At 53.9% G+C, this 12,068-nt stretch overlaps 1 protein-coding gene across 1 annotated transcript in view; it reads right to left on the bottom strand.

Annotated features, from left to right (window-relative positions):
* The window catches only part of CDH4 (cadherin 4), a 646,328-nt gene extending 640,110 nt beyond the window's left edge, over positions 1-6,218 (bottom strand). Inside the window, 2 exon segments of the mRNA XM_063107192.1 lie at positions 3,791-3,902; positions 6,162-6,218. Coding sequence (XP_062963262.1) covers positions 3,791-3,902; positions 6,162-6,218 — 169 coding nt within the window.
* Between the last annotated feature and the right edge of the window lie 5,850 nt (positions 6,219-12,068).

The following is a 12,068-nucleotide window of genomic DNA, read 5'->3' as shown; positions in this document are numbered from 1 at the left end:
TGTCCACTCTGCGTCTGTTCCTCTCCTTCCTTCCTAAATGGGATCCAATTCTGTTCAGAGCAGCAATGTGCTCATCTGTGTGGTGACAGGTCACAATTGGGCTGAGCCAGTCACCACAATGCAGTGCTCTGCTTTCCATCCTCCCCACCTGTTCAGCCAGGAGTGGCATGTGACACTGTTCTGGCCGCAGAGAACACCTGCAGAGATTCTAAGACAGCGTTTGCTTTCCTGACATGGGGAAGAGATGCAGATGGTGCTACCATCCCCTCCTTCTTCTGCTCTGAACTCAGATGCAACACATGGAACCACAGCAGCCAGTTTGCAACGATGAGGCAAGATACTGACAAACTGAAGGTGGTGGAATGGTCAAAACAAAGATTAGACAGACACGTGAGAGTGTCACTGACCTGCTGCTCCAGCCCTTGACCACCTATCTCTGCGCTCACTGTCATGCGAGTAAACTTAGCCTCCGTTTATTTGAGGTTCTCTTAACTGGGTTTCATCTTGCTGGCCAAGAACATCCTGAAATGATCTAAATGGAAAACAAGAATGACAGGGCATCTGCCCTCATGAATCTTACAGTTCAAATAAGAGAGATGATTGATTAGATAACATAAATTCTCCAGTGAGGAAGCAGAGGCAGGACAAGGGTGCACAAAATGGCCCTAAACTAACTGCGGATGGGGAGAGGGAAGGCTTTCCTGAGGAAGTCTCATTAAATTCAGTTATTAGAAGCAAAAGCTCCTCTTTCTATATTGTTTGAACCCATAGTGTACCCACTTTCCTCAGAAAATACCCAGGCCCCACCCCCTGCTCCCCCAACAAACAATGTTTCAACTCACCTGTGCCCTTTTCTCCAAGACTGAGGAGAGAGATGACCCACGAGACCTTAGTTCCTACTGTGCAAGCTATGACTCTCCCACCCTTACTGGTTTTCCGCCATGAAGCTGCTCTAGGATAGCCCAGAACTCTGCCCACCATGTAGAGAGCAATGCCGGTCACTGCATCCTGCAGCCTCTGGCCGTTGACTGTTAATTATTAACAACACAGAGAAAATGACACCAGCTTAGCAATTGCCCCAGACTAAACTATGGCTCAGAGAACACTGCATTTTAGCCTAAGGAAAATGGCCTAACCATCCTATTTTAGATATTACCACGCATCAGTGATCAGGGCCATAAGTGAATTATCCTAAAAACAAAAACTACAGTGTAAGAGTATATGCAATTACATTCAAATGCTCACTAGTAAAAGCCCGGACAGGAAACACAAGGCAGAGGTGATCTAGGATTGCTATAAATCAGCCACAGGAACACCCCACATTTCCATATTTAGTGGCTCTGCATCTCAAAGGGTTTGCAATACATAGTATTTGCTACCCTATTGGGGAAAACTATTTTAAGCCTAATGAGCATGAAATTTTTAGAATGCAAATGCTTTTCATTTAGACATAAAACAAAATGCCACGACATTTCTTCCATCCATTTATCATAAACAAGTTAATTACTGTGTAACAAATCGCTCCTGCTGGAATCTGTATGCTTGGTGCTGGTGAGCTGACTCAGGCAAAGAGAAGGAGCCACAGAGTAGTCATTAATAGCTTATGGCATAAACGGTGACTCTGTGAAGCTGTGCTTGTCAAATTAAGGTTAAGCTCTCTCCATTGGAATAACTCAATTATAAGTAGTCATTATCTATTTAACTTGATTTTTACCAGAATAACAGAAACACTGTGCTTATTTATTTTTGACAGAAGCATCCTCTCCGTGGTCTTGCAGTTGCAAAGTTTTCTACATACACAGAGAAATTTTTATGTGTTCTGGCTTGAGTATACGTCAGCTTTAGCTTTTGCCTCCATGTGTGTAAAATTATTTCTAAGATATAAAGACATCTCTTTGTTCCTGAGATTCTACGTTTCAAGAATATCGAGGGAAGAAACCAGGGAGAGCGTGGCCCACACAGGAGCAAGAGAAGCAACATGACCACAGCCCACCCCAGAGGAGGGTGGACAGGACCTGGGGACTTGTGGATACTAGAAGGTGCTCTGCTACTCTTCCCCGGACCAGGCTTGCATCTCGAGTGTAAGTCCATGCTTAGAAAATGACCTGTGCATCCACAAAGCCCATGAGCTGGTCCAAGTTCACCTAGGACGGTGGAACACTTTGCCACCTGCTAGGTGAACACATCTGGGCACAGGGGCCAGGCCAGCACTGGGCCAGTGATCCAGGCTCCCCCCAACACTGGCCAATAGCACAGTGCAGTTTGGCCTGGACCAGTGGGAGCTGACATACCCACACAGCCCATCAGAGCAGAGAGGAGATGCTCGTTTGATATCTCACATTGTATCATAAAAAGTATAAGAATCTGTCATTCTCTTCCGTAGTAAGCAGTACTTGTTATTACTAAAAAAGGCATTTTTTTCTTAAGTCCCTGGGTACAATGGAAACTCCCAGATCTGATCATGTTTGGCCACATACTTGGGGAGGCGCATGGCAGGGCTTCAGTCAGTGCCCCTGAGTTATGTGGGCAGGATGATGCACCCAGAGAGGGACCCCCAGATCTTCTCTAAGGAACCACAGGGATGCTCAGTAAGCCAAAGCATCGTGAAAGACGGTCTACCCTCCTAACTCCAAAATGACATACACAGCACAATTGATGGAGCATCTCTTGAAAACTCTTTATTATGCACGCCTGCACAGACAGCACATCCACTCTGCTCCTAGGTCAACTACCCAGAGATTTTTTGGTTTTTGGTGATCAGTGAGAGAGTCAATTGTATCACAATTCAGATAAGAAAAAAATAAGTAAGAAAAGTTGATTTGATACAAAATAAAAATCCTGATTCACATAACCAGGAACAAATGCACACACCTGTGCACATGCACACACACACAGAGGAAATGCTGACGGAAATTGAGGGAAAAGTCTACATTCCCTGAAACACAAAACTAAACTGGGAGGGAAATCAACAACCGGGAGATTATTTAGTGACGAGTGTTGAAATTTAGCTTTGATAGTTTATTGAGAGTTCGCTCCCTCTCTCACTTTGAAATCAGCTCACAGGGTGCGACTTCTGGGAGAGTGGCGCTGAGAGGGAAGGCTGGCAGCCCGGTGCTCACGGCAGGACTTTCAAACCTCAGAGAAGGAAGAACTGATTTATTTCCCCTCCCATGCAAATATAAGGTTTAATTAGTTTGTCTGGAAAGGGAAAGATCAATATGCAGAATGATCTACTGTCATTTGAGTTCTGAAGCCGTCTCTGACTTCTCTGTCACAAATGTGGATGTAATCCTGCAATTATGACAAAGCTAATTGGTAGTTCCCTCTTGCATGTGTGTTTTCGTGTTGTCAGAGGGGCAGTAATGGAAACGAATGCCACATTTGTGAACAGAACGTCTGTGGGCTTATTTACCGCATTTCCAACAACATCGTCTGCTTTATCATGCATTTCAAAGCAGGGATAATTTAAGAATCCAGAATTTCATACATAAAAATACTTGGTAAGAAAGTCTCTCTCTGCACATTATTTGGGTGACGTTACATCCGAATTCCAATTTGTTGCCCAGGAAATGATTCACCTCACACAAAACGACAGGGATTCTGAATCATTCACCTGTGATCCAAAATGCCTTTTAGGTCGACCAGTTTGCACCTCGGTGACCTAACAACCATCACTTTGCAGAGAGCACAATTCAAAAACTAGCCGAACTTTGACTTTTCCATCTAAATGTTTCCCCACCGCGGAGGGTGGTGTGCCATTCATTTCCAGCTCTGCATGCCCTACCCCTACCTTTGAGTAGCTTCTCTCCTTCCAGAATATTTTGCGAGATTAATGCTGTGTAGTCTTCTTCCGAGAACCCAGCCTTGCAGGTCTCTCTGGCTGTAACATCCTCATCATGGGCCTGAGAACAGAAAGGAGAGAGGTTAAAACAAAAATAAGTTCACAGAAATTTAATCCAACCCACATTTATCGGGGGCCTGCTGTGTGCAAGAGAGAAACACTAATGAACCACAGCCTCTACCCAGAAGTGATGTCCTGTCTGATGCTCTGGTCTCTGGGGACTGAAAGCATTAGCCTAGACTGGGAGTATCTTTGCCCAGCCCCAGACACAGCAGGATGTGATTGATGTGGGGAGTGACTTGATAGCGAGGCTGGGGCCCTGTCAGGGCGTCACTGGCACATGGCAAAGGGAGATGCCTGAGGAATGCCTAAAACCAGCCAGCAAAGACTCCAGTGTCAGCCCATGAAGCCACGGAGGGAGGGGAGAGGTCAAGTGAGTGGCTCTTGTCAGAGCCATTTCGCCCTTTGTGCCCAGTGCTCTGTCGTGGAGGAGCCAGCCTCTTAAGTCTCCTCTCTGCAGGTCACCTGAGGAGGGAGGAGAAGGCGGACAGCGAGAAAGGAGATTTTCCAGGGTTCCTCCAGAGCTGGGCAAGGAAGGCAGCTCTGCCGGAGGCTTCAAGGAGGCAGGGCGGAGGGGAGGGTGGGGGTGGATTCCACACTCCAGTCCTGCCCCCGACTTCCCTGGACACTGGTTGCCCTGGGAGCACCCATCACTAGCCCAACCAGGCCAGAGAGCTCCCCTAACCGACCAGAAAAGGTGGGTGTCCTCCCGCCCAGTCGGGAAGTCTGGAGCCCCTGGCATGAGGACAGGGGAGGCAGGGTGGGAGGGACGACAGGACTCCTCCTAGGCTGCGGGGAGTGGGCGCGACAGGCAGGCTGGCGCGGAGGGTGGGGGCGGTGGAGGGAGAGACAGCGTGTGCAGCGGGGAAGCCAGCCCCGCTACAGGAGGAGGAGCACAGGCGCCCGGCTCCCCGGCGAGGCGAGCGCAGGGAGCCCGGGGCGCAGCCCGCACCCCGCAGTCGCGCCTCCGCTGAGCTACAGAGCGGAACGCGCCTCCCGCCGGCCGCCTCCTCCAGCCCCGCCGCCGCCCGCCCGGCTTCGGCTCGGAGGCTGCCCCCAGCCGGGAGCTGCCGGCTTCCCGACGCGGGCCCCGGATGCGCGCGAGCTCCTCCACCCGCAAGCACCAGGGGCAGGGAGAGAGGGGCGCGGGGTCATTCCTTGGGAAAAGCTACAAATAGAGGTTCCGTTCCTCGGGAACGAAGCTCCAAACGGCACCCGCAGCCCGGGGGGAGGCTGAACTCATCCAGGAAAGTTTGGACCCGCCTTGGGCGTGTGCCCAGCGCACCCCTCCAGCACCCCGCGGCCAAGGAGTGGGCCTCCGGCCGCCGGCACTTGTTTATTTCCGAGGTTACACAGCGCGGCCCGGGAGGAGGCAGCGAGGCCGATCGGCCACGAGAGGGGGTTCCTGCAACTCCCGCGGCCCCTCCGCCTCCGCCCAGGGGCACCCCCGGAGCAGCGGCTCACGCTGCCCCCGCGGGCCCTGCACCCCGCCAAGGCAGAACCAGGCTGGGGATCGGGCCCGCGGGGCTCCGCAGCAAGAAATCGGGCGCCCGGCTCGCTCTCCCGGGGCGTACCCCTCCCTGAGCCCGCCCAGTGTTCGGCTTTCCGGCCCCTCTCCGAGCCGCCAGGATCCGCCAGACACTCGGGCTCCAGCCCGCGCCAGGGACTTGGTGGCGAGAGTGCCCCGCGGTCCACACTCGCTGCCCATCCGCGGCGACCGTCCCTGCCAGCACCCAAAGGACAGAGGCGGTGCTGCGCCACGGACCCCCAACCCCGGGCAAGAGAAGTCAGACTGGGCGTCCCCTGTCCCCTGCCTCCAGGCTCCCCAAGCCCTCAGCCGCGGCCCGGGCTGGGCTCGCCAACTCCGGCGGCGCGCGACTCCCGGGCGATGGAGGGCGCGCCGGCTCCGCCAGCGGGCAGCGTGCGAGCGGAGCTCCGGACAGCGGCCGCGGGCTTGGAGCGGCCGAAGGATGCTCGCGGTTTTCGGTGCGGGCTGAGCTCCCGGCTCCCCGCTCCCACCCCGCTCCGCACCGCCGCTCCCGGCTGCCCCGCCGGCTCCCCGCTCCCGCCGACCGCAGGCAGCCTCGCGGAGCTCGGCGCCGGGCGGGATGCAGCGGTGCGCGCGGCGGGGGAGCCTGGCGCGGGCCGGGGAAGCCCTCCCAGGAGAGCCCCTGCGGGCGTGTGCGCGCCCCGCCGGCTCTGGGGCGGCCCCGCGCTGCCCTGGGCATCCTAGCGGCCCGGGCGGGAGGCGGCAACTCACCCGGAGCGCGCCGGAGAGCGAGAGCAGCACGAGGAGCACGCCGGAGCCCGCGGTCATCTTCCCCGGCGCACGCCCGGTGCCCGGCGCCCGGAGCCCGCTCCCCGCCGCTCTCCGCCGCTCCCCCGCGTCGGCCCCGAGCCTGCAGCCGGGCCGCGCCCGCCGCGTTCGCCGCCCCGGCTCCGGGAGCGAGGCCAAGTCGGGCCGGCGGCGAGCTCCCTCGGGCCGGTGCGTCCACCGGCCTCACAGCCGCCCGCGCCTCTGTTCCGCGCGCTCGGAGCTGCAGGTGAAGCCGCGCGGCGGCCCCGCCGAGGCCCCGCCCCGCAGCCCGGCCCGCTCCAGCCTTAAAGGCGCAGCGCCCGCGCCCCCCGCCGCCGCCCCCCGCCCCGCAGACCGGCCCCGCGCTCGCCCGGCCCGCTCCAGCCTTAAAGGCACAGCGCCCGCGACCCCCGCCTCCGCTCCCCGCCCCGGAGACTGGTTCCAGCTCCCGTGGAAAAATGCGGGGGGCGTGGGTTACTGAAGAAGGCACGGGGGTCTCCGCCCCCAAACCGTGGGCACCCCGTCTGGATGGGGCGCCTGGGGAGGCTTTGTCCAACTTCCTGCCCGGACCCAGGGTGGGGGTGGGCACTTCATTCTGTCTTTTTCAGTTGTTCTCTTACTAACTCCCCAGAGCCAAACCTCCCTCAGGGCTTGGAACCCATGGGAGGCCGCTCAGGGGCGATGGCCACTGCCTGGAGAGGACCACGGCCCACACTTCTGTCTGTGGGACTTTACAGACCCCTCCTTGGAGAGCTCAAAGTCTGGGCCCTGGCTGGGGATGCGCCCTGAGCACTGGGGACCGTACTAGTTTTTGATTGTGTATCAAAACACACTGCTAGGCCTAAGAAGCCAAGAAAAAAATGAGAGGCCCCAGGAAAGGAAGAAATCCTGACAGAAGAGCTGTCAGGAGCACACGCGGAGGCTGAGTCCATTTGCTCTGCACTGGTGAATTTTGAACTGGGGGGACACTTCTTTAAGGGATCGTCAAGTGAAAATATGTACAGCTTGGAACGTGAGTAAATGTTTCCGCACATTTCCTTTCGGCTTGGAAATTTAAAGAAAAGTAGTTTTGTTTGCTCAGATATTTCGAATTTTCTTTGTCTTGGTTTGCAGGAGCTCTCTGTCCAATATATATTAGTTCTGGTTTAAGAAATACTTTGCAAAGGAAGGGGGAGATGATTGAGTGACACTGCGGAGCTCCAAGGTCAGAGTCAACTTGGGCAAGAGAGTAGGAAACTGCAGAACAGCCCCTTCCTCCTTTCCCTCCCAGGACCCTCACACTTGGGGCATGGTAGTCTGCTGGTTAGTGCTCTGCATTACACTTAAGGAAATCACGTTTTGGATAACCCAAGCGGAGTAGGGTAATGTCTGTATCCAACAGCACGGTGCTAGGTTTGCTTTCTCAACCTGAAACTATGGGGCTAGTGAATGGGACACCAAATCTGTACCAACCTGCCCCCCCACATCTTGTCCCATCCCAGCCTGGTGGGAGAAGAAGAGGTTGTCTATTTACATGGCTGAATGTGCTGAGTTTATTATTCTGTTTGGACTGGCTCAGAGATCCTGTGTAGCCAGTGACGTTTCATGAACAAACCCACCCCAAATCCACACTAGGGGAGAATCCCATTCCTCAGCCATGTGCCCACACCTTTGAGAGACGTGCCTCCTGCTTCCTAATTCAAGGTGCTTCATTGCTTCCCAGGTGAGATCAGAGGCTGTCCGGGACTGCTCTAGGCACTGAGACAGCTCTCCTGTCCTGCATCTCATCTTGTCTTGAAATGCCATTGCTGGGGCCACAGCTTTGTCTTCAGAAGGCCTGAGCATTATGCAAATCGGTTCTTGGGAGAGGCATCACATACTCCAGCATTGCTGTAATGTGCTTCATGAAACTTCTCAAGTGTAGAGAAGCATGCCAATTTGAAAAAAAAAAAAAAAAAATGGTGTTGTGGGGCCGGGTGGATCCCGCAGTCCAAAAACTGGTTCTCTCTGTTGTCTGCTGTTCAATGTCTCAGAGCCCGGACTTTACTAAAATGCATTTGGCTGCCAGGGTATATCCTGACATTAGCCAGCCCTTACTAAGTGCTAACTATGTATCAGGCTTGGATGTAGAAGCTTTATGTAAATTAACTCTTAGAATTTTCCAATCTCCATAAAGTGCAGTGATTATTATGCTCATTACACAGTCAGGCAGAGGGAGGTGCTGAGGGCTCAGGCACAGGTAGAACCTGCCATGTCAAGATTCTAACCCAGACCCTGGGACCCTAGTGTGGGTAGCATTTTCCAAACTTACTTGTTCAAGGCAACCTTCTTTTGCAGTGTGTGATGTCGTACAGGAACTCACATTTTCAGAAATACAGTTTCTGAAACACTGCAGTAGCTGATGCGAGTCCAGTAGAGAGCATTGGTTTATCAGACTTACTCTGAATGAAGCGGTGAGGATGTGCTGAGGGAGAAGGGAAAATATGATCTAAAATACACAGCAATGCTTTTCAAAGGACAACCTACAGCCCTGCCACTCTGAGTGTGGTTCCCAGACCAGCAGCATCAACCCTCTGCAGGAGCTTGTTAAACATGCAGAATCTCAGGCCCCAGCCCAGACCGACTATATCAAATCTGCATGCTCTCCAGATTCCCCACCACACCCACCTCTGGTCATCAGATCATCTGCATCAAAATTATAGAGAAGGTCATGAAAAATGCATATTCCTGGGCTCTGAGACCCACGGACTTGGAGCTTTGGGGAACGGGTCCTGGGACCTGGCCTTTTAACACGCTCTTTGGTTGACGTCCATGCACCCTAGTGTTTGAGAATCACTGGCCTATTATTACTTCCCAGGTCATGCACAGCTCCTGGGAGCCTCATAAAAATGCTACTTCCTGGGCCCCACCCTGCATCTATAGAATCCAGACCTCCACGGGCAGAGCCTGGGACTCAGCACGAGGAGGCTGGAGAAACAGTTACTGGTGAGGGGGGCTCTAGCCCGCCATTGCCCCCCTGGCATGCAGAGGACTAGCTGGCCTGGAGGAGGAGCTGTGATCTCTGCACATGGGAAAAAGAGCCTTGGAAAAGAGTGTGCTTTTGTTTTCCAAGAGAGATTAAGAAAATGCTTTTGGGAGGGTAGCATATGAATGGCTAGTTCCTCACAACACCTGTAACCTGTTGACTGTAAGTGGGTTACAGATGTTTTCTAAGCTCGATAGACCCCTCCTCTCTGTCTCCTGCTTGTTGTGGTGACTCTGGCAAAGGGTTCATCTTTAGAAGCAAGTCAGCTACTTGTCTCAGGGCTGTGTTTCCCTGTCTCTTCATCTGATGTTAGTTTGTTTTCCCCCCTATTTTTCATTATTTTTTTTAGACACTTCAGTGTTAGACAAAAAGCTGTTTTGTAAAGAAAGCAGGGAGATGTTAGCAAAAGGTGTGTTTGTAGAACAAAACAGAATCTTTGTGGGTGACTGAAGATATTCAAGGCACTGGAGGAGTGAATGAAATCAGCCTCTGCCCCAGCTCCAGAGACAGTCCCCGTGTGGAACAGAGAAGGACAATCTTGAGGAAGAGACAGAGAGGGAGCGACTGGCACACACGGCTCTGCCTTCAGTTCCGGTTACACTCCCTGCAGAAGGGAGTCCTGTGGGGAGGGGACAAGGGGACACTGTTGTTATCACTGTTCTTGCCTTTACCCACATCATCTTTTTCCTTGAACATTGATTGGTATTTACTGTGTCCCAGGTGCTGCATTAAGGTTTTTGATCACTGTCTCGTGTAATCCTCACATAGGACAGAGGTGGTGTTGCTCATGTTCCTCAGACACATGAGAAGCCTGTCCCAGGCCAGGGGCTGGGGTGTGGCCAGGCAGTGTGGCTTAGCACCCAGGGGCGTGATGGCCAGGCTGTTTGCTTGGTGCAGAAATCCCAGGGGAAAGGTGCCAATGTCGCCTGCAACCTAACCCTGTCTTCTTTCTTTTCTGTCCTCATGCTCTGTCAGCCCACTCCCCAGCGAGAAGCCTGAACCTCCAGTCCAGCCAGGAGCACGTGTGCCCATCCAGGCTCCCCGCCTTTGCCCTGCAGTCCCCTCCATCAGGACACCTTCTGCCTTCCAAGAGGTGACCGTCTCCCTCCAACTCTCATTGCCCTTGCCCTGGGGCTGTGAGTTGGTTTTGGCTACCCTAGGACTTCATACTGGCCTCTCTCTTTACAGTGTAGGGGAGCTCCTCCCTGGGTGTCTGTCCCTTGGCCACTCATTCGGAGAGCTTTGAGGGCAGCAGAGGGGATGGTGTGTTCACCCCTCTCCATGTAGATCAGTGTCTGACCCTTTGGAGCCCCTCCCCCGCTGGCTTCAGTCCTAACCCTGGGTTACAACCCTCACTCCCCCATTATACAGAAGAAGAAGCTGAGGCATGAAATGAGCAGAGAAACATTAGAGCCCAGGGCTGCCCGAGTCCAGACCCCACCCTCATCCGCGGCACCGCCCCGAGGCAGTGTGCTCGTTTTTTGGAAGATCTGGCACCCGCTGCTCCTGCTGCTTCTCTGGGACATGGGCAGGGGGAGAGCAGGGACTGTGAATCTTCAGAAACTTCTACAGAGCAGGAGAGGCAGCTCAGATGGGGGGGAAAAAAGTCAGAACAAAACAGTCAAACCACACGACTATCAAAGGTATCGGATCTGCTGGAAAAAGATGCGTCCTGGCAGCAGAAGTCAGGGGAGGGCTGTTTCAAGATCTCAGGGTTTTTGTTTTGTTCTGTGTTGTTGCTTTGCTTGTTTTCCTGTCTGCTGTTAAAAAAGGAGGGCAATGCCAGTGGCGGGAGCAGAGAGACACATGTCAGGGGAGGCCAGCCACAGAATGCTCACCCACGAACTTGCATCCTGTCTGTGCGCTGCGTGCTGGTTTGCAGAGGCTGCCCGATAGAGGAGAGAAGGAGGGCAGAATAACCTGGCTGGCACAGGAGCTGCCGACACATGTGGACTAAGAGCGTCTGCCTGAGACCTTGTTACATGCCATGTCCTGGCGGCGCGGGCCCCTGACTCCTGGGAGCATGGCATGACCTCCGTACCTGCTCCCCGGGACCACCTAACATGAGATGGAGCTGTGCCGTCCCTGCCTTGGGTACCATCCAGGTGGGGCTGAGAATTGATATTTTTTCTTTTACTTTATTTTTATATATTTTTCCTTTTTTGTTAATTCTTCCCTCAAAGCACATCCCAAGTCCATCCACTTCCTTCCAGCAGTAATTTGAGCATGCCACCTCTGGCCTGGATTCCTGCAGAGCCTTCTCCTCACTGTTTTCTGCAAACCAGGCCCCAGAGAGACCCATGAAAACATGAATCCAACAATATCACATCACCGTCCTGGCTTAAAGCTCTCAGGGGATCCCTTTGGACTCTCAGTAATCTCCATGGCCCACAGGTCCTAAACCATCTGGCCCGTGCTGCAGTCCTCAGCCCCATCTCCAGCCACCCCACCCCACTCCCACCCACTGGCCTTCTTGCCCCTCCAGAGCTGGTTCCTGCATCTGGGCCTCTGAGCTGTTATTTGGATCCCCTCGTGGCTGACTATGGCTCAGCCTGCAGGCTTCTGCTCAGCGAGGCCTGCGGGACTTCCTGCAAGGCTGCCATCCCACCTCCCATGCAGCCAGGACTGCTCACCCCTGTCACTCTGGTTCTTGACTTCTCAAATATCTCTAGTGGGGCAGGGGCACCTCTGCCTGGTACATGGCACTCTCCCCCACACCCAGGACAGTACCAAGGTGTGTTGATGCTCAGCACATATCTGAATAATGAATGTCTGAATGAATGGCCGGGAAAGCTGGGAGAGGACAGGGAGACTCCTGGGACTTAAACTTGAAGGTGTGGGGAGGGGTCATGGGATGCTGCACCTGC

This window comes from Cynocephalus volans, chromosome 1 (assembly GCF_027409185.1).
Source record: "Cynocephalus volans isolate mCynVol1 chromosome 1, mCynVol1.pri, whole genome shotgun sequence".
Lineage (NCBI taxonomy): Eukaryota > Metazoa > Chordata > Mammalia > Dermoptera > Cynocephalidae > Cynocephalus > Cynocephalus volans.
This window is presented reverse-complemented; position numbering and strand designations above follow the sequence as displayed.